This window comes from Lagenorhynchus albirostris, chromosome 17 (genome assembly GCF_949774975.1).
Source record: "Lagenorhynchus albirostris chromosome 17, mLagAlb1.1, whole genome shotgun sequence".
NCBI lineage: Eukaryota > Metazoa > Chordata > Mammalia > Artiodactyla > Delphinidae > Lagenorhynchus > Lagenorhynchus albirostris.
Genome location: NC_083111.1, coordinates 12,713,261 through 12,735,467, shown reverse-complemented (window position 1 = coordinate 12,735,467; position 22,207 = coordinate 12,713,261). Strand labels below are relative to the sequence as shown.

The following is a 22,207-nucleotide window of genomic DNA, read 5'->3' as shown; positions in this document are numbered from 1 at the left end:
TCCCTAAGGGAAGACTTTCACCTGCAGGTGGGGGCATGCTGTGATGCTAGGGTCTTATGGTACAGGGTGCAACTGTGGGGACATGTAGTGGTCCCAGATCCAGGGGTGTATGATGGCTCTTTAGCTCAGACCACTGAGGTCCAAAGCATCAACAACTGTGTGGTCCTTTGCAAACACTTGTGGGGGGTTCATGGCAGCTGCAAGGGCTGTTGGGGTCCTTGGCAGCTCCTCCAGGTCCAATGGCTATAGATCAGGGCAAGCAGAATTGGTGACCAGAGCAGGTGGTATGCACACACTCAGCTGTGGGGACTGACTGCAGGTGCCTGTGTAGTAGCAGGGGCTGGATGCAGATATACTTGTAGTAATAGGGGCAGCAAGGGTCAGGGTTAACCATGAGCTTACTGGAAACTACAGGAGCCCTGGTTGTTGGTGTGCCCTCCCATCACTACACAATCTCCGCCTGGGTGTGTGCACTGCAGTGAGGCTGGTGACAGGGTTGGGCGAGGCAGGTGTGCAGCTGGAGAAGCTAACTACAGGTGAGCATCATGGTGCAGGCCAGTGACAGAAGACAGGGCCTGAGCTGGGCCCACAGGCAGTTGCAGGGGCCCTGGCTGTCAGCATGCTCTCCTCTGGCTATACAATCTCCCTCAAGGTGGGCACGCTGCAGTGGAGCTTGGTAACGAGCATCAGTTCAGTTGCATGCAAGTGCCCAGCTGGAGGGGCAGCCCTGAGTACATGCACAGTAGTGGGGGTCAGCCACAGGGGTCAAAGCAGGTCAACTGTTTGTACTTGCACAGCCACAGAGGCCTGAGCTGGCTGCTGGTACAGTTCCCAGGCTCTGCCAGGATAGGAGGTAGGGGGTAGGGAGGGGGGAACTCAGACAGCTGGCATCAGCAAATATGAATACCTTTGGGACAAAAGCTGATGAAATGTGCAGGAGGTCTATGGCAGCTGTGTTGGCCATTGGTTCCTTCTTCAGCGGCAATTCCTACTCAGTTTCTCTTTAAAGAGGTCACTGTGAACCATGATCTACTCCCACTACATGGCTGCTATCAGTAGCCTGTGCTTTTCTTCCCTGTTCCTAGCCCTCGCTATACGTTTCAGCTTTGCCAGGCTGGGTGAGATGTAACTGAAGCAGGGCCTTCGTGTAGGGCCCCAAAGACCGCAGAAGCTGGTTGCTTCCCTTGCTCTTCCTTTCCTACCGAGGGGAATGCTTTCTAACTGGGATGTTCCCTCTTGGTACTGAGCAATGCTCATTTGGGGGATGGGATGATGCAGGCAAAATGAAGCTGTCTTTCTTTTCTTGTGCAGTTATTCTCCGGGTTTTTTTGTTCCACTGTGTTGCTGAAACTTAAGTAGACTCCAAATCTCACCCAGAGCTGTTTGTATTCGTGGATATCTAATTGTTGATCTTTGTTGGAGGATGGGGGCTGGGGTCTCCTATGTCACCATTTTGGTGACATCACCTATACCTACTAATCTATAACCTGCTTTTTCACTTAATGTTATTTTTGTGAAGATGGTTCAAGGCTGGGCAAAACACATTTGCACTGATGTGTGTGTATATATTTACTTTGATATTATATCTAAATGCTGCTAATCTTTGAATTTTCACGGTTTACCTGTATTGACTCTCTTGCCTTCTCTGTATACAGTGATTTGTGAATAACGACAGTCTTGTTTCTTTGGGTTTTAGCCTTTTATTATTATTTTTTTTCTTTATTCTCTTGTTGGCAGTGACCCTCAGCATGAGAATCTGTGGAACTGGCATTAAAGTACATTTACTTTGTTTCTGACTTCTTTTTTTAACATCTTTATTGGGGTATAATTGCTTTACAATGGTGTGTTGGTTTCTGCTTTATAACAAAGTGAATCAGTTATACATGTACATATGTTCCCATATCTCTTCCCTCTTGCGTCTCCCTCCCCCCCATCCTCCCTGTCCCACCCCTCCAGGCGGTCACAAAGCACCAAGCTCATCTCCCTGTGCTATGCGGCTGCTTCCCACTAGCTATCTACCTTACGTTTGGTAGTGTATATACGTCCATGCCTCTCTCTTGCTTTGTCACAGCTCACCCTTCTCCCTCCCCATATCCTCAAGTCCGTTCTCTAGTAGGTCTGTGTCTTTATTCCTGTCTTACCCCTAGGTTCTTCATGACATTTTCTTAAATTCCGTATATATGTGTTAGCATACAGTATTTGTCTTTCTCTTTCTGACTTACTTCACTCTGTATGACAGACTCTAGGTCTATCCACCTCATTACAAATAGCTCAATTTCATTTCTTTTTATGGCTGAGTAATATTCCATTGTACATATGTGCCACATCTTCTTTATCCATTCATCCGATGATGGGCACTTAGGTTGTTTCCATCTCTGGGCTATTGTAAATAGAGCTGCAATGAACATTTTGGTCCATGACTCTTTTTGAATTATGGTTTTCTCAGGGTATATGCCCAGTAGTGGGATTGCTGGGTCATATGGTAGTTCTATTTGTAGTTTTTTAAGGAACCTCCATATTGTTCTCCATAGTGGCTGTACCAATTCACATTGCCACCAGCAGTGCAAGAGTGTTCCCTTTTCTCCACACCCTCTCCAGCATTTATTGTTTCTAGATTTTTTGCTGATGGCCATTCTGACTGGTGTGAGATGATATCTCATTGTAGTTTTGATTTGCATTTCTCTAATGATTAATGATGTTGAGCATCCTTTCATGTGTTTGTTGGCAGTCTGTTGTTTCTGACTTTAAAATGAATGCTTCTAACATTACTCTTGTATACAGATACTTGCTGAAGATTTTTGGTAGATACTCTTTAATAGACTAAGGAAGTACACTTTTTCAGTACTAATTTCTATGGATACTTTTTTTTTCTGAGTGTATTGATATGATCATACGACTTCTTTAATACATTACTATTAATATGATGAAATACACTAATAATGTTAAACTAATAATGGCATTCAGTAATGATGTTAATACCTTTTTCCTATATTTAGTTTGCTAACATACATTTCTAGGGTTGGCACCTACGTTCATAAGTAAGATTGGCTTATAATCGTTTTCCTCAGGCTGTCACTTTCTCGCTGCTAATATTGGTCATTTGAACCTTCATTCTTTTGTTCTTAAGCAGATGTGCTAATAATTTTTCTATTTTAAATGTTTCAAAGACCAATTTTTGGTTTTCTTGATCCTCACCATTACTTTTGTTTTCCATTTTATCAATTTATCCTCTTTTTATTATACCCTGTATTCTATAATTTTTTATGTATTACTATTTCTCTAACTTCTTGATTTAGACATATGACCCATCAATTTCTCATCTTTATTCTTCTGTAACGGGATCATTTAAGGTCATAAATTTCTCTCTTAGAAATGCCCTATTTAGTTTTGATTTGGTCCTAATTTTACTACAGTGTCTTCTTTAACCCACAAGTTATTTAAAGTCTGTTTTTTAATTTCTAAATGTAGATATAGTTTGTCATTGATTTCTAAGTTTAATTACACTGTAATCAGAGAACATTTGTTTGACATGAATTCTCTGACATTTGTTAAAACTTATTTTGTAGCCTGGTATTGAGTTAATTTTCAAAAAATTTCTAAGTGTGCTGGGGAAGCAATTCTGATCTTTTGGTTACTGAGATATAATGGAAGATTTATAATTTAAAATCCTGATGATATTGTCCAATTTTGCCATATATATTTTGATACTGTTTTATTGGATACACTCAGATTGTAGTATTTATATCTTCCTGGTATATTGAGCATTTTATCAGTATAGATGGATGTGCATATGTACATACATATGTATATAGATACAGATAGACGTATTTTTATATTTGTACACTATATATAGTGATATACATATTACTATATTATGCCCAAAAGTGGTTTTGCCCTAGATGCTTTGCTATTAATGTAGTTCTACCAGCTTTTTTTTCTTTAGTATTTGTATGGTATATATCTTTTTCCATTCTTTTGTGTTCGTTGTTTTTATTTTATGTCTCTTGTAACCAGTACTGAGGAGAATACTTTCTATTATTCAATATTCATGCTCTTTTAAACTGGTGAATGTAATCGTTTTTAATTAACTATATTTACTGACGTATTTTCTTATTTCTTTTTTGAAACTCTTTTTTCTGATGCTTTTTTCTGTGTTTTTGTAGACACTTTCCCTCCCTTGAAGCTCCTTTACCTTTCCCCTGTTAATAACATAATTGTCTTAAATATTCCATCTGTATGCAGTGATAACCGCATCAAAGTATCTCATCTTCAGAAATTCCAAGCGCCCTTCATTTCCTTTCTTTTTCAGGAAATTGCTCTAGCCATTCTTTTAGATACTATGAAGGTCTTCAGTTGAATAATCCTGCCATGTGTTGAATATATTGGCTTTTACTTACAGCGGATACCTCACTCATGTGTTTTATAATTTTTTTTCACAAGCTCTTCTTCAACAAGGTTTCAGAATCTCAGTTTTATCAGATTTTATGCTAGAATCTCAGTTCCAGCTCCAAACTTTGGGCCCCAGATCTCAACCTTATTCCCTGCATGGTTGTGACAGATTCCCACAATTCTGAACCTGAATTATTACCATTATAACCCATGTGCACAGAGCCCTAACTGGCATTCTCTTCTTTATTTTAGGCTACTGGGAATTTCCCTTATGTTTGGGGGGGGGAGCTCCACTCTACTTTTAAAGGAATGTTAATTATATTTTATTCAGTATTTTCTAGTTGTCTTGCAGCAGAAGAGTGTTGAAGTTTTCTAGTTCTCTCTATTGCTGGAAATGTTAAGTCCTGTGGCTCCTTGGTCGTTAGCGTAAACTGTCTAAAAGCTTTTAAGATCTTTTCTTTATTCCTGGTATTCTGAAATTTTATGATGTAATTTGGCGTGGGTCTATTCATTGTGCTTTCAGTAACCCCTTTTAATCTGGAAATTCATGTTTTTCAGTTCTGAAAATTCTTGTATAAATGATCTGATAATGTTCTCCCTTCTACTCTGTCTTTATGACTCTCATTCATCAGATGTTGGACTTATGATTTAATTTCTTTTCTTACATTTTCTCTATTTGCCATCTTTTTACCATTTTGTGCTTCATCTTGGGAAATTTTCTCAACTTTGTTTTCTAATTATTCTATTGGATTATAAATTTCTGCTCTTTTTTATTCTCTAATTGTTCCTTTTTTAAAGCATTTTGCTACCAGGGCTACCAGGCCCTGCCTCAGGGGGACGCTGCCGGGTCACCAGGCTGCTAACCTGGGGAGCAGGTTAGCACCTCGCACTAATAGGCTAGAGGGAGGACCCTAAAATGGAGTTTGCCAGCAGCCGTGTCCTTGTGGTACCATGAGCTTCCCAAAATGGCTGCCATCAGTATCTATGTCCCCAGGGGGAGTGTCAGTCACACTGGCCTTCAAAGCCAGACAGTCTGGGGCTCATCTTCCTTTGCAGGAGCCCAGTGTGAGGCTCGGACCCCTTGTTCCTTGGGAAGAACCCCTGCAATCGTGATTTTCCTCCTGGCTGTGGGCCATCTACCCAGGGCTGCAGTCTTGACTATTACTGCATCTCCATCCCTCCTACCGTCTTGTTGTGGTTCCTTCTTTTTGCACAGGCTCCGGAGGCACGGGCCCAGCGGCCATGGCTCACGGGCCCAGCCGCTCCGCGGCATGTGGGATCCTCCCGGACCGGGGCACGAACCCGTGTCCCCTGCATCGGCAGGCGGACTCTCAAGCCCTGCGCCACCAGGGAAGCCCCGTGGTTCCTTCTTTATACCTTTAGTTGTGGCACATCTTTCTGCTTAGGCTTCAGGTCATTCTCATCCGTAGCTGCTCAGTAAATAGTTGTAATTATGGTGCGCTCTTGGGAGGGGGTGAGCTCTAGGTCTTCCTACCCCACCATGTTGGCCACCCATATGCTTTTCAGATAACAGTAAGAGCAAAGTTAATAGCTTTCAAGCTGTCATTGCGTGCCAGACTCTCTGCTATGTGTTTTACTTCTAATATTCCAGTTAATCTTAAAAACAAAAAACCTGTGGGTAGGTTTTAAAATGATCTTCACAGTACAGATGAGGAATCTAAGGCTCAGAAATGTTAAAACCTCAAAGTCACGCAGTCAATACCGCAGAGCTAGCATTCCAGCCCAGAGCCGTTGGATTCCCAAGTCCGTGCTGTTGACCTTTACAATAAACTGCCTCCATCTCTTGAATAGATCTGGCTGTGACTCAGTCATATAAGGAAAGGAATGCATGGGAACAACCACCAGCTTCCAAGGCTCTGCCAGAGGAGCATCCTTTCCTTGGAATATCAGATGGCTGTTTGCAGTGAAGACCTGAGACGGTTGGCAAACAGCCTTAGGCCATCCTGACCAGGCCGGTGATACTTTGTCATCATAATCCAGGGTCACCCAATCCAGGGTCAGTTCAGAATCACTTCATCCAGATGGGATCAGGTGCTACATAAATGATTGATGGTAACCTGCCCATGGTGGGCTGATTAGAACTTTGAAATACCTGCATACATAATTCTTAGGGCAAAAAGCCCCTAACAGGACAGACCAGGATGTGAGACCCACCAAACCAGACTGTCTCAAACACTAATTCAGGAAGTTGGAAGGTGCTTCGTATTCTGAGATAGTCTCAGGAAATCCTGGAGACACTTACCCAGCCAGCGATTATGGGCACTGGAGTTAGGTATATCCTGTGTCACCGTTTGGTAGCTGTGCATCCTTGGGAAAATGACTTGACTTCTATGAACCTGAGTCTAGAAACACCTATAAAGTGTGTGGTACTTTACAAATCTCACGTGAGTATCACTGTCCCCTATATCTTGATACAGGCATTGCCTGCCACCCAGACTGAAATATCCATGTTACTTATCCAAGCACCCCTTCCCTAAAATATTACTGGAGAACACATTTTAATTTACTTTTCTAATATCAAAACAAAATACAGTTCCTGATTTTTGCAAATTCTTTTTTGTTGATTTCTTTTAGACCAACTGTTTTCTGATGACGTTTCCTAGGAAGCTTTCTCCAGGTCAGGCCATAGGGTCTGTTTCTTCCATGGAATTTTCCTATGGGGAAGCTACTCTCTTCTGTGGGATGAGGATTCTTATTTTAGCATATGCCCCAGAAAACAACACTTACAGACTCATCATCAGAGTGGTTGTTCAGATATTTCAGGTTCCTGTGGCTCTCCACCCTCTAAATAGAGCACTGCTTCCTCATCTCCACAGGTACTAGGTGATACACCTTAAGATCAAAATCTGTCTCTGTAATGGGTTTAGAGGCAAAGATGGTTAAAGGGTTAGAAAATCTAACATGTAGAGAAAAGTTCTTTATCTCACAAGGGCAAGAAATCAGCCATTCCTCACTGAAGAATGGAACAAGAAAAAATGAAAAGTGTGCTGCGGTGTAAAGGATTAAGAAAATGTCTGACAATCTCGTTAAATGTGGATATGAGTTCAATTAGGATAGTGTCGACTCTCCTCTTTGGGAAACATAAAAGATGTGGTTTAGATGCATCAAATGGGGACAGTTGGGTCCAGTCCTAGATGTCTCCTTGCCCAAGGGCCGACAGATGGATCAAATGACCTCTCAGCATCCCTCCCAGCCCCACACTTCCGTTGTGCTGTGGCTTGTTGGATTAGCATGTTAGTTGAGTCAGAGCTGCCCTTGCAAGTTAGCGGAGGAGTAAGCTTCTTGAAAGAAAAACAGGTAAATTCATTGTCCCCAAAATAAATGCCTCTCTACCCTGTTGCAGATGAAATTATACCACCAGGGGTGTATTTCCTTCAGTCCCGAAATCTTTTCGGTCTTCTAGAGTTCCCTAACAGAATGCGGACACTGACACCTAAGTAAAGATGAAGTAACTAAACTTTATCAGATAAGGTCTTAGCAGAGATCAAGATCCTGCGGACCAAGACAAGACACGCAGGAAGAGGGAGTCCCAAATAGGAGACGTAGGCGTGACTGCACAGGCAAACTGTCCGTATTGAACATGTAGCTCTTGGCTTGTGCAGAAGATGGGGCTGTCCTCCATCCCCACTGAATTCAGTCATTCTCTCAATGCCTGTGCAGCTCCAAGGCGTGGAACACTAGACAAGCACTGGGAACACTGCTGTAAGCCAAACATGGTTCCAGCATTCCTACAGAACACTGAACACGTGATGAACGTGTAGTCAGTTACCCTGTGGGGTCTACACTCACACAGCAAACAACGACCGAGTGGCTCATATGCACAAGGCATCGTTTCAGGCACTTGGCATGGGGTGGTAACCAAGTGGACAAATCCCCTGCCCTCGTGGAGCTTACGTTCTGGTAAGAGGCAGTTACGTGATGAAAGAAGCACGAGGTGCTCTAAGAACCATGACAAGGAGCCCTACCCTAGCTGACAAGTCCCCCCCCCCCCGAGAAAGGCATGTTTCTACTGACATGTGAAGGCTGAGGAGGAACTGGTGAACAGGCAAAAAGTCGTGGGGGGAGGTGGCATCAGGAGAATGCTCCATTTAAAGTTACCAAACGTTGTCAAGCCACCACGATTTGCTCGTATAGTAGGATGAAGGGTCACTTACACCTTTCTCTTTCTTGCTAGTATTCAAATATTTGTGCAATAAATAATTTTAAGCAATATCAAAGTCATACTTAAAACTTTTTTACCTCATTTTTATCTTGTGACTTTAATGGATTTGTCTTTAAACTATTACTTGTAAACGATCACATTCTATATAGCTGTCATATAATTTGTACACCAAGTTCAAAATCAACTAGGAGTTTTACCCTGGTGATGTAAGCATTGAGTCTAATTCTAAAATGTGTTTGGTATTGCTGTATGCAAACAAGACAACATGTTTGACATTGTGACATGGATCTTTCCCCACCTACACTGAATATGAATTATAGGTTGGTTCCTGCACTACAGGTGGACTTGTGGCAGCCCAGCAGTATCTCCCAGGTATCAGAGGGAACAGTTACTGATGTCCATATTCCCCACAATGGTTCCCGAGCCCTGTTAGCCTTCCTACAGGAAACCAACATCCACTACAAGTAAGCATGCTTTTTCCTTGCTTAATTCATTTGTACTCAGTTGAACTGAATGATAACTGTATTCAGGTTATGCATTAAGTGCCAACAACTGTTTCAGGTTCTATTTTTCACACTGGGGAAACCAACATGAATATAACACAGTTATATTTGCCTTTCATGAGCTTCTTATTAGTGTAATGGGGGAGCGGGAAGCAGCCACACTTCCCTGTCATTTCACCATTACCTGTAAGTAATCAGTGTAAACATGGAAGCATTTTACTGTGTGAGGAAAGGAGAGTAGCTTATCCATGCCTACAAGGTGGATAGGGAGACAGGGACAGAAAAAAGCCAGACTCTGCAGGAGCTGTGTCAGTTAGACAAAGGATGAGACTCAGGACCTTGAAGGCAGAGGTACAATGCCAGCAAAGGCAAGAAGCAGCATCGTATGTGTGCAGGGAACTGGTATAAGTTGGGGAGCAGAAAGAAAAGACGCTGGAGAAGTGGGGGGAGGCCAGTGGTGGGCAGCCTGTTGTTCAGAGTTAGGAACTCAGACCTCATCTTGGGGGTGATGCTGCACAACTGGAGGATGTCAGCAAGGGAACCACATGCAAGTGGGTGGAGGGAGCGGTACGAGGCCACAGTAGTGATCCAGAGGAGAGAGAACGAGGCCCCTGAGTCAGGACCAGAGCCCTAGAATCAAGAGAGAACTCCAAAAGATGTTTCAGAAGCAAACCCACCTGGACTCTGCACTTGTTTGGATGTAGGTGGAAGAGGAGGAATCAAGGATGACTCCAAGTCTTCCGTCTGTGGTGACTGAGTAGATGGGTTTGGATATTTTGAGGGTTTGTTTTTTGTTTTTCTAAGGAATAGTTAAGCAGTAAGAATGGAACAAGTGGGAAATAGTCACAGGAGTCAAAGAAGAAACAAAAACCTTTTGAGAGGAAGGATGTCAGTGGCACAAAGTGCTGCAGTGATATCCTGCCAGAAAACGATCGATCAGTTCCCTTTGGATGTGATGATGGAAATGGCACTGGTAACTCTAATGTAGCATTAGATTGTTAGGAGCAGAAGACAGAAAAGTGAACAGGAGGTGAGAACATGGAACAGGAGAGCAGACTATTCTACTACTCTTAGAAGTTACAATAGGGAGAGAGGCAGAGAGTGAGGAGCGACTACAGGAAGCTGCTACATCAGCGGATGCTTGAGACTTGGCATGTTAGGGTAAGGAGGCAATTTTGGCCTGTAAGCTGAAGGGAAGGACCAGCAAGGAAGGAGACATTGATGATGCAGGAAAGAATGCACAGGTGAGGGAGGGGGTTTGAACACTAGTGAAAGATAGCTTATCCTATAAGACCAAAGAGGTAACTGTGGATCTAGTTAAGATTGTGGAGAAGAGAGTCAACAAGTTTAAAGAGATCATAACTGACAGCCAAATTATCTGGATGAAGTGAGAAGCAAAATGTATCTACTCAGAGTAAAGAAATAGGGGTTAAAGAGTGTTGCGAGAGAAAAATCGGGGTAAGAACCAATAACAGTGGTTGTTGCGGAGAAGAGAGATTGCAGTACTGATACAGAGTTGAGGTTGTGTTGGTTAGGACCACAAAAAGATCAGGGTGGAGGGAAGCTGAGGTTCCTAGTGAGAGACTAGCTCAAGTAGTCATCCATGGGGTCTAGTCTGGATAGGAAGGGAGGAGAGTCTAGGAAGAATGATGGGACAAGACGGAAGAATCAAGGGTATTAAGATCTTTATATTTAAAACAGGTGTGAGGGCAACAAACTGGAAGGAAAGAAGTTTTGATAAAGTGTAGGCTATTGGATGTTAATAGTTCTGGGGAAGAACATTTATGGCTGGTGACAAGATTATAGGGGTAGCAATGAAGGAGATGGCTGAGGTGGGTGGAGGTCATTGAGGCTGATGCAGTCAAGAATGAGTAGACTAGCAATTATACTCCAATAAAGATGTTATAAAGAGGAAAGGAAAAGGAAAGGAAAGGATGAGTGGGCTTAATCACCAGCAAACCATCCCAGCAGTCTTAAATCTCCTTGGCTTATGGCTAGATTAGAGGTGGAGGGAGAGAACGTACTCCTGGGACAGGAAATACCAGCTTGGAGGTAAGCAACCAGGAATGGTCTGATGCTGAAGGGAGGATGAACTTCTCCTGGAAGTTAGAAGATTAATGGGGAAGCACCAATGGGAGCCCAGGAGGGTGCTGACCTCCCTCCCTTCTGGCCCCGTGGTCGGAGAAGTGGGAGAAGAGACAGCCACGGAAGAATCTGTGTCCTTGAGAAAGTCTGGTTTCTACTGGGGCAAGAATATGAGAAGAGAGAGTTCTCTGAAGAGACTGGAGGATGTAGGAATTTTATTTACAATCAAAGAGGGATTCCAACAGGCACAAGGCAAAAGGATGTGGTGAAGAGATGGAGAGTCAGTGTAGAATCTGGGGGGGAGAAACACAGGCTAGTGAACTAGTGAGACGGGAATGAGTGAGTTACCTTTTGTTTGGAACCCTAGGATTTCAGGCCTGAGAGGCATGATTGTAAATGACTAACCTCAACTACTCCAACTTTTCAGCAAGTGGTTGTACTGCCAAAACTGGCAGAAAGATCCCTGATGATGTCTGGCGAGGCCTGGGAAGGGTTCATGGCTCTGAGTCAATGGTGAGAACCCTAGTCTCAGTGGAAGGCTGGGCCAAGGGGTACAAAGGGGCTGTGACACCCCTCCCTGGTCCACACAAATACCTACCTGCCAGAGACGTATTTACAGGCTTATTAAAATACTTATAGGCTTTTTGCAGAAAGGTATTTTATCTGTGTTTCTAGAACAGGGTAGAGTCAAAGCTGTGCATAAAACTCTTGTTCATACTGAACACATTTTAGTCATTGCTGTAGCTTTGAAAGCATGCTTTGATTCTCTGAATGCCTTTCAGGGAAGTGCTTATATATCTATAGGTCCTCAGTAAAAACTCACATGCTTCATTAATTATTATTTGGAAGAAAAGAATATACCAGTTATTTTAACAAGTGTCTATTTCCTGCCATTCAATATAGGTCATGTGGAACTGATACAGAATCAAATATCACCCACCCTTTATTCCACAGAGAATACAGTCTAACAAACAAGTGTTTTAAACCAGTTGTCTCCTCATGGAGAGCACTCATTTAGAATTTTTCATTTTGTTGTTCCCAAGATAATAACAGAGAACAGTTAAGTTCCACGGGGCTGGTAGGTAGAGATCATTTTAATTAACTTTTATTATTGTAGCCAGGGGTATTTTCAAAAGATGATCATTTACTCTGTACAACTGTACGTAACGTATAGTTATAGTCATCTTTATGTGACCGCATGTGTCTGGCCCCAGGTGATCCAGCCCCCTTAACGATATGACATGACTCCTTTTGCCATAAAAATATTTTGAAAATATTGAGAATTTGAGAATTCTCAAGAATTTGAAAATATTGAAAATATTTCAAAACATTTTGAAAATTAAATACCTTTAAAATTTCTAATTTTGACCACCCCCCCTTCTCCTCCCTGGAAGCTTTGGGGAGGTGGTTTTGTACTAAGTGATGACATCACTTGGAAAGTTCTTAATAGATCTAGGAGTCGCTATTTTAGGAGTACATACAATTGGGGTAGAAATAATAATCAGCCATAAGGAACTAAGAAACTACAAAAAAGCCATTTTGGGGCTTCCCTGGTGGCGCAGTGGTTGGGAATGCGCCTGCCAATGCAGGGAACGCGGGTTCGTGCCCCAGTCCGGGAAGATCCCACATGCCGTGGGGCGGCTGGGCCCGTGAGCCATGGCCGCTGAGCCTGCGCTCCGCAACAGGAGAGGCCACAACAGTGAGAGGCCCGCGTACCCGAAAAAAAAAAAAAAGCCATTTTAGGTTCCATTTCATGGGCTTTTCGTCAACTTGCTGGTTTCCAGTTGCCTACTTGACAAGGACCAAGTAGGCAGACCTGGTATGACAGCCCAGCAGTCAGGAAGCTGTTGCTGTGCTACTGCTGCCACCACTGTCGTTCCCATAACTGCCTCTCATGCCAGGAACCTGGTGACTAGACCCTGGAGTTCTGAGTCCAGCCACCTGACTACCTCTAAACCGTCACACCTCTGCAACCTCGACACGCCACAGCAACAGCAGCAGGAGATGGCCTCTGCCTCGTTCTTAACTTCCTGTCTTGTCAGAGTTCACAGACTTGTCCCCAGAACCACAGGTGTAAGAGAGTCGAGGAAAAGTACTTTTCAGCTTCCCAGCCCTTTCAGCACAGGAAGTCCAAAGAGGGCATAGGCATAAATGCTGAGAGGCAGTTGACCACATCCAGCAGACACACTCAAGAGAGGAGAGAGGAAGCAAGGACCAGCTGTATTCTAATACTCTCTTCCACTTTTATCTAGTACAGAACCTAAGAGGACTGAGAGCCATCAGTTGCCAGATTAATTAGCCTAAATTTGAGCCTGACAATATATTAAAATCACCTGGTGAGCTTTTTAGAAAGGCCCGATACCTATGCACAGGATGATTCTCGTCTAAGTAAGGCTCAGTGTGGCATATTTTTTAAAGCTCATGGGTGACTTTAAAGCAGGCCATCTTGAGAATCACTGGCCTAAATGAATGGATAAATACTGGGGATCCAAAGGCCAGCTCTATTTAGGGCACTTGGAAACTTTAAAACTGAGAAGCTTAAGAGTTGATTCATCAAAGAAACTAATACCCAACTAGAGTGATTCCACAACCTCAAACTGAAAAACCTCATCATTTACTTTGGTTAAAACACTAGCAAACTTGACTAGAAAACATTAAGGTAAATATTTTGTAGGAGCAATTATCCATGAGAATTATTTTGACAGTTCATTTCGTTATGTGATTAGTAATATGTTTATCATTATCAGTTGACAAATGACTTAAGGATCTAATCAATTAAGGAGCATAATTTTTCATACTGAAACTCCTGAAAAAATATTAGCTTTCTAAGGGGTACAGTGATGGTTCTACCAAGAGTTGCCAAACAAGCAGATGTATCAGCATCAGAACTTTCTGGTGATGAATATGAGGAATTGGTCTTACCTTGAGGAGAAACAAGTTATCTGTGCTTGTTTATACTGGGGTGGCCAAAAAGTTCGTTCACATTTTCCTGATGTTGCAGGAAAACCCGAATGAACTTTTTGGCCAACCCAGTATTTAGAAAGTCTGTCAATTTTGGAAATAATGCAAAAGTAATACACTAGAGCTCAATTTTGTAAACGTGCTATAAAGGTTTTTATAATTTTGAAAACTTTTTTGTATGTGTTCATGTATCTTTTTAAACTGGAAATTCAGAAGGAGATTCTTCTGTAGGTTGCTGGCTTTGGCAAATCTATTTTTTTTTCCCCCTTACTTTCTTGAAATAGAGAAAAGTAGCCAGGAGAAATGGATAGATGGTACTAGCGAGGAAAAGACAGCTGGAAATTGCCTACTGTAACTGGAATTTGTTGACAGTTTATAACCAACCAACTCAGCCGTAATCAAACGCACGTTTTTCTTGACCACCCCAGATTCGCTCACGACACAAGAAGATTGGATGTTGACGAAGAAGTTCATTTGGTTCTTTACCCCCACACTGGCAATACTGTAAAGTTCTTTAATCCATACAAACCTACTTTCATCTGCAACTCCTTTCTTTGGGGGAAGAAAGAAAGAACTAATACAGATCGTATTCAGACTGACAATCTAAACTCCACTCATATTTTGAGCCATGGCAAGCAGCTACCAAGTGAACTTACCAACGTGGTGCCACACCTTACCTTGATTTTTAATATGTTTCTAGTTCTAAAGGTTGAAAATTGAAACAAAAAGAACAGTAAGCTGATGATAAATTCCAGATTAAGTGCTTTGTCTACCGTGGGTCCTCGGTAAATAACAAATGAGTAAATCAAAAGGAATTTCCTACACCCAACATGACCTTAAGTAAATTTACTTCCTTTGAGGACCAAAAAGTATTTATTCAAGTAATTCAAGATAATTTTTTTTACTAAGTGACTTACACAGGTCAACTTTGAAACTCTTTTAAAAATGCCGTTACACGTTCTTTTAATGGCACTGAAACCACCAAGCCACAGGTTCTTTGCAAAGATAAAATATGAAAGCGAAGTTTTTTAGCTGCCTGCCAGACCCAGGAAAAATCACTGAGAGGCTCTTTAACATCTTTACGTAAAGGAGTGAGCACCTTGTTACTTCATGGCTCTAGTTAGAGGAGACTGGTGAGTACTGAGGTGACAAGTCTATATCTAGCTCAGGGATCTCATCAAGAACACCAGTCCACCAGTCCCTCCCATCAGGAAACTTACACAAGCCTCTTAGATAGCCTCATCTACCAGAGGGCAGACAGCAGAAGCAAGAAAACTACAATCCTGCAGCCTGTGGAATAAAAACCACATTCACAGAAAGATAGACAAGATGAAAAGGCAGAGGGCTATGTACCATATGAAGGAACAAGATAAAACCCCAGAACAACAACTAAATGAAGTGGAAATAGGCAACCTTCCAGAAAAAAAATTCACAATAATGATAGTGAAGATGATCCAGGACCTCGGAAAAACAATGGAGGCAAAGATCAAGAAGATGCAAGAAATGTTTAACAAAGACCTAGAAGAATTAAAGAACAAACAAACAGAGATGACCAATACAATAACTGAAATGAAAACTACACTAGAAGGAATCAATAGCAGAATAACTGAGGCAGAAGAACGGATAAGTGACCTGGAAGACAGAATGGTGCAATTCACTGCTGCAGAACAGAATAAAGAATGAAAAGAAATGAAGACAGCCTAAGAGACCTCTGGGACAACATTAAACGCAACAACATTCTCATTATAGGGGTCCCAGAAGAAGAGAAAGAGAAAGGACCAGAGAAAATATTTGAAGAGATTATAGTCAAAAACTTCCCTAATATGGGAAAGGAAATAGCCACCCAAGTCCAGGAAGCACAGCAACTCCCATATAGGATAAACGCAAGGAGAAACATGCCAAGACACATAGTAATCAAATTGGCAAAAATTAAAGACAAAGAAAAATTACTGAAAGCAGCAAGGGGAAAATGACAAATAACATACAAGGGAACTCCCATAAGGTTAACAGCTGATTTTTCAGCAGAAACTCTACAAGCCAGAAGGGAGTGGCATGATATACTTAAAGTGATGAAAGGGAAGAACCTACAACCAAGATTACTCTACCCAGCAAGGATCTCATTCAGATTCAAAGGAGAAATCAAAAGCTTTACAGACAAGCAAAAGCTAAGAGAATTCAGCACCACCTAACCAGCTCTACAACAAATGCTAAAGGAACTTCTCTAAGTGGGAAACACAAGAGAAGAAAAGGACCTAAAAAGACAAACCCAAAACAATTAAGAAAATGGTCATAGGAACATACATATTGATAATTACCTTAAACGTGAATGGATTAAATGCTCCAACCAAAAGACAAAGGCTTGCTGAATGGATACAAAAACAAGACCCATATATATGCTGTCTACAAGAGACCCACTTCAGACCTAGAGACACATACAGACTGAAAGTGAGGGGATGGGAAAAGATATTCCACGCAAATGGAAATCAAAAGGAAAAAAAAAAAAAAAGAAAGCTGGAGTAGCTATACTCATATCAGATAAAATAGACTTTAAAATAAAGAATGTTACAAGAGACAAGGAAGGACACTACATGATGATCAAGGGATCAATTCAAGAAGAAGATATAACAATTATAAATATATATGCACCCAACATAGGAGCACCTCAATACGTAAGGAACTGCTGAGAGCTATAAAAGAGGAAATCGACAGTAATACAATAATAGTGGGGGACTTCAACACCTCACACCAATGGACAGATCATCCAAAATGCAAATAAATAAGGAAACAGAAGCTTTAAATGACACAATAGACCAGATAGATTTAATTGATATTTATAGGACATTCCATCCAAAAACAGCAGATTACACTTTCTTCTCGCGCATGGAACATTCTCCAGGATAGATCACATCTTGGCTCACAAATCAAGCCTCAGTAAATTTAAGAAAATTGAAATCATATCAAGCATCTTTTCTGACCACAACACTATGAGATTAGAAATGAATTACAGGAAAAAAAACATAAAAAACACAAACACATGGAGGTTAAACAGTACGATACTAAATAACCAAGAGATCACTGAAGAAATCAAAGAGGAAGTCAAAAAATACCTAGAGACAAATGACAATGAAAACACGACAATCCAAAACCTATGGGATGCAGCAAAAGCAGTTCTAAGAGGGAAGTTTATAGCTATACAAGCCCACCTCAAGAAACAAGAAAAATCTCAAACAATCTAACCTTACACCTAAAGGAACTAGAGAAAGAAGAACAAACAAAACCCAAAGTAAGCAGAAGGAAAGAACTCATCAAGATCAGAGCAGAAATAAATGAAATAGAAACAAAACAATAGCAAAGCTCAATAAAACTAAAAGCTGGTTCTTTGAAAAGATAAAGAAAATTGATAAACCATTAACCAGACTCATCAAGAAAAAGAGGGAGAGGACTCATAAATCAACAAAATTAGGAATTAAAAAGAAGTTAAAACAGACACCACAGAAATACAAAGCATCCTAAGAGACTACTACAAGCAACTCTATGCCAATAAAATGGACAACCTGGAAGAAATGGACAAATTCTTAGAAAGGTATAACCTTCCAAGACTGAACCAGGAAGAAATAGAAAATATGAACAGACCAATCACAAGTAATGAAATTGAAACTGTGATTAAAAATCGTCCAACAGACAAAAGTCCAGGACCAGATGCCTTCACAGGTGAATTCTATCAAGCATTTAGAGAAGAGCTAACACCCATCCTTCTCAAACTCTTCCAAAAAATTGCAGAGGAAGGAACACTCCCAAACTCATTCTACGAGGCCACCATCACCCTGATACCAAAACCAGACAAAGACGTCACAAAAAAAGAAAACTACAGGCCAATATCACTGATGAACATAGATGCAAAAATCCTCAACAAAATACTAGCAAACAGAATCCAACAGCACATTAAAAGGATCATATACCATGATCAAGTGGGATTTATCCCAGGGATGCAAGGATTGTTCAATATACGCAAATCAATACACCACATTAACAAATTGAAGAATAAAAACCATATGATCATCTCAATAGATGCAGAAAAAGCTTTTGACAAAATTCACCCATTTATGATTAAAAACTCTCCAGAAAGTGGGCATAGAGGGAACCTACCTCAACATAATAAAGGCCATGTATGACAAACCCACAGCAAACATCGTTCTCAATGGTGAAAAACTGAAAGCATTTCCTCTAAGATCAGGAACAAGAAAAGGATGTCCGCTCTTGCCACTATTATTCAACACAGTTTTGGAAGTCCTAGCCACGGCAATCAGAGAAGAAAAAGAAATAAAAGGAATACAAATTGGAAAAGAAGAAGTAAAACTGTCACTGTATGCAGATGACATGATATTATACATAGAGAATCCTAAAAATGCCACCAGAAAACTAGAGCTAATCAATGAATTCGGTAAAGTTGCAGGATACAAAATTAATGCACAGAAATCTCTTGCATTCCTCTACACTAATGATGAAAAATCTGAAAGAGAAATTAAGGAAACACTCCCATTTACCACTGCAACCAAAAGAATAAAATACCTAGGAATAAACCTACCTAGGGAGACAAAAGACCTGTATGCAGAAAACTGTAAGACACTGATGAAAGAAATTAAAGATGTTACCAACAGATGGAGAGATATAACATGTTCTTGGATTGGAAGAATCAACATTGTGAAAATGACTCTACTACCCAAAGCAATCTACAGATTCAATGCAACCCTTATCAAATTACCAATGGCATTTTTTACGGAACTAGAACAAAAAATCTTAAAATTTGTATGGAGACACAAAAGACCCCGAATAGCCAAAGCAGTCTTGAGGGAAAAAAACAGAGCTGGAGGAATCAGGCTCCCTGACTTCAGACTACACTACAAAGCTACAGTAATCAAGACAGTATGGTACTGGCACAAAAACAGAAACGTAGATCAATGGAACAAGATAGAAAGCCCAGAGATAAACCCACGCACCCATGGTCAACTAATCTATGACAAAGGAGGCAAGGATATACAATGGAGAAAAGACAGTCTCTTCAATAAGTGGTGCTGGGAAAACTAGACAGCTCATTTAAAAGAATGAAATTAGAGCATTCCCTAACACCATACACAAAAGTAACTCAAAATGGATTCGAGGGCTTCCCTGGTGGCACAGTGGTTGAGAGTCCACCTGCTGATGCAGGGGACATGGAGCAGCTAGGCCCGTGAGCCATGGCCACTGAGCCTGCATGTCCGGAGCCTGTGCTCCACAATGGGAGAGGCCACAATAGTGAGAGGCCTGTGTACCGCAAAAAAAAAAAAAAAAAAAAAAAATGGATTCAAGACCTAAATGTAAGACTGGACACTATAAAACTCTTAGAGGAAAACATAGGAAGTACACTCTTTGACATAAATCACAGCAAGATCTTTTTTGATCCACCTCCTAGAGTAAAAAAAAAAATAAACAAATGAGACCTAATGAAACTTACAAGCTTTTGCACAGCAAAGGAAACCATAAACAAGATAAAAAGACAACCCTCAGAATGGGAGAAAATATTTGCAAACGAATCAACAGACAAAGGATTAATCTCTAAAATATATAAACAGCTCACGCAGCTCAATATTAAAGAAACAACCCAATCAAAGAATGGGCAGAAGACCTAAATAGACATTTCTCCAAAGAAGACATACAGATGGCCAAGAGGCACATGAAAAGCTGCTCAGCATCACTAATTATTAGAGAAATGCAAATCAAAACTACAATGAGGTATCACCTCACACTAGTGAGAATAGGCATCGTCAGGAAATCTACAAACAACGAATGCTGGAGAGGGTGTGGAGAAAAGGGAACCCTCTTGCACTGTTGGTGGGAATGTAAACTGATACAGCCACTATGGAGAACAGTATGGAGGTTCCTTAAAAAACTAAAAATAGAATTACCATATGACCCAGCAATCCCACCACTGGGCATATACCCAGAGAAAACCATAATTCAAAAAGACACATGCACCCCAATGTTCATTGCAGCACTATTTACAATAGCCAGGTCATGGAAGCAACCTAAATGCCCATCGACAGACGAATGGATAAAGAAGTTGTGGTACATATATACAATGGAATATTACTCAGCCATAAAAAGGAACAAAATTGAGTCATTTGTTGATACATGGATGGATCTAGAGACTGTCATACTGAGTGAAGTAAGTCAGAGAAAAACAAATATCGTATATTAATTCATGTATGTGGAACCTAGAAAAATGGTACAGATGAACTGGTTTGCAGGGCAGAAGTTGAGGCACAGATGTAGAGAACAAACGTATGGACACCAAGGGGGGAAAACTGGAGGGGGGTGGGGATGGTGGTGTGTGTGCTGAATTGGGCAATTGGGATTGACATGTATACACTGATGTGTATAACATTGATGACTAATAAGAACCTGCTGTATAAAAAAAATTAAAAATTAAAAAATATACCACCACCAGTCCAGCTGGTTCCATATATTTCAGTGACTCGAATCCCTCACCCTGGCCTCGGCCTTCAATTTCCAAATGCATTCACTTTGATTACCTAAGCTTGTCTTCTCTTGGTGTCATTGATACTGGTAGGCAGTGAAATTAGCTTTTTCCGACTCTAGGTATTTCTTCCATTTCCTCTTGAGTATTGTAGTTTCTTTCTTTCCCTTTTCTGAGTCTTGGGTCAAGTGTACCAGATGACAACATGACAAAAGTTCAGTGACAAAAGCCACGGGAACAGGTAGAAGCAGCTGAACAGGAGGATGTGGCAAAGGAGTGGAGGAGCTTGTCATGCTTCATTTTTCATAATGTCACACCGGACCTGAGTCTAAAGCCTGGAACTTGGCTTCACATTCCAAGTTCCAATTCTGGCTCTGTGCTCACTGGAAGAGTGATATTGACAGGTTCTTAACCCTTTTGAGGCTCAGTTTCCCCATTTGTAAAATAGAGATAACAAAGTCTAACCTCATAGGGTTATTAACTAAGCTCGTGTAAAATACACAGCACAGTGCCTGCCACCTGATAGGTGCTCAGTAAATATGTGTTCCCACGCCATCATTCAGTTCTTGTAACTGCTCAATCAACGGTAGTTATTATTAGGCTCATTACTTGGGAACACCTGCCTATAATTTTTTATTTTATATTCATTGTATCATTTATTTAACAGTTTTTATTTTCTGAAAAAGAACATCTTCCCAACATTTGGTGTTTTTAGAAGTGTCAATCTTCACTGTCCTTTTTTCCTTCACTGTCCTTTTCACAGATGCATGATTTTCTTTTGATATTGACTGATTTTTGTATTATTTCCATTTACTTTTCATCATGTCTATCATTTCAAATCCAGGATCCTCACGGAAGATCTTCAGAAAGTGCTGGAAAAGGGAAGCAGTTTGCCAACCCAGAGAAGTCGAAGATCCGTCTCTGGATATAATTATGAAGTTTATCACTCCTTAGAAGAAGTATGTAATCAAAGGACCTTATGTTGCTTTTTTTTTTTTTTTTTTTTACAAGTGCAGCTTTATCATTTAAGTCTCAGGATTGGGAGAGAAGCATAAGGACAGAGGCAGAGGCTATATGAAGAATACGTACAGCTCTTACGTTGCCCAGGCACCTCAGTTCTCTTCCATTAAGCCTTTTACACTATATAGGTAGCAGCAAAATTTTAATTTCACCTGCTTTATCCAACCCACCCCTACAATGGACAGGGGAAGTTCAATGGAGAGTGCAGTAAAGCTGCTATACAGTCGCCCCTTAGTATTCGAAGGGCATTGGGTCCAGGACCCCCTACAGATACCAAAATCATGGATACTCAAGTCCCTTGTGTACAATGGCGTAGTACAGTCAGCCCTTGGTATCCAATGGTTCTGCATCCCCAGATGTGGAGGGCTGACTGTAATTACGGTTATAAACACCCTAATTTAAAAATGCATGGACGGTAGAGCTAGCCAGACTTTGAGGGCAATGGTTTGGTTGAGGGGTAGAGTGAACTTTGATGTTTGCCCCATACCCTCTGCATATTTGAGACCTCCCCAAAACCAAGCTTCATTTGTGGCACCTCAGGGTCTGTTAGCT

The 22,207-nt window shown here is 41.1% G+C and overlaps 1 protein-coding gene across 1 annotated transcript in view; it reads left to right on the top strand.

Moving 5' to 3' along the window:
* The window catches only part of CPA6 (carboxypeptidase A6), a 260,891-nt gene that overhangs the window by 168,277 nt on the left and 70,407 nt on the right, over positions 1-22,207 (top strand). Inside the window, exons 3-4 of the mRNA XM_060128192.1 lie at positions 8,912-9,036; positions 21,480-21,594. Coding sequence (XP_059984175.1) covers positions 8,912-9,036; positions 21,480-21,594 — 240 coding nt within the window. The remainder of the gene's footprint in view (positions 1-8,911; positions 9,037-21,479; positions 21,595-22,207) is intronic.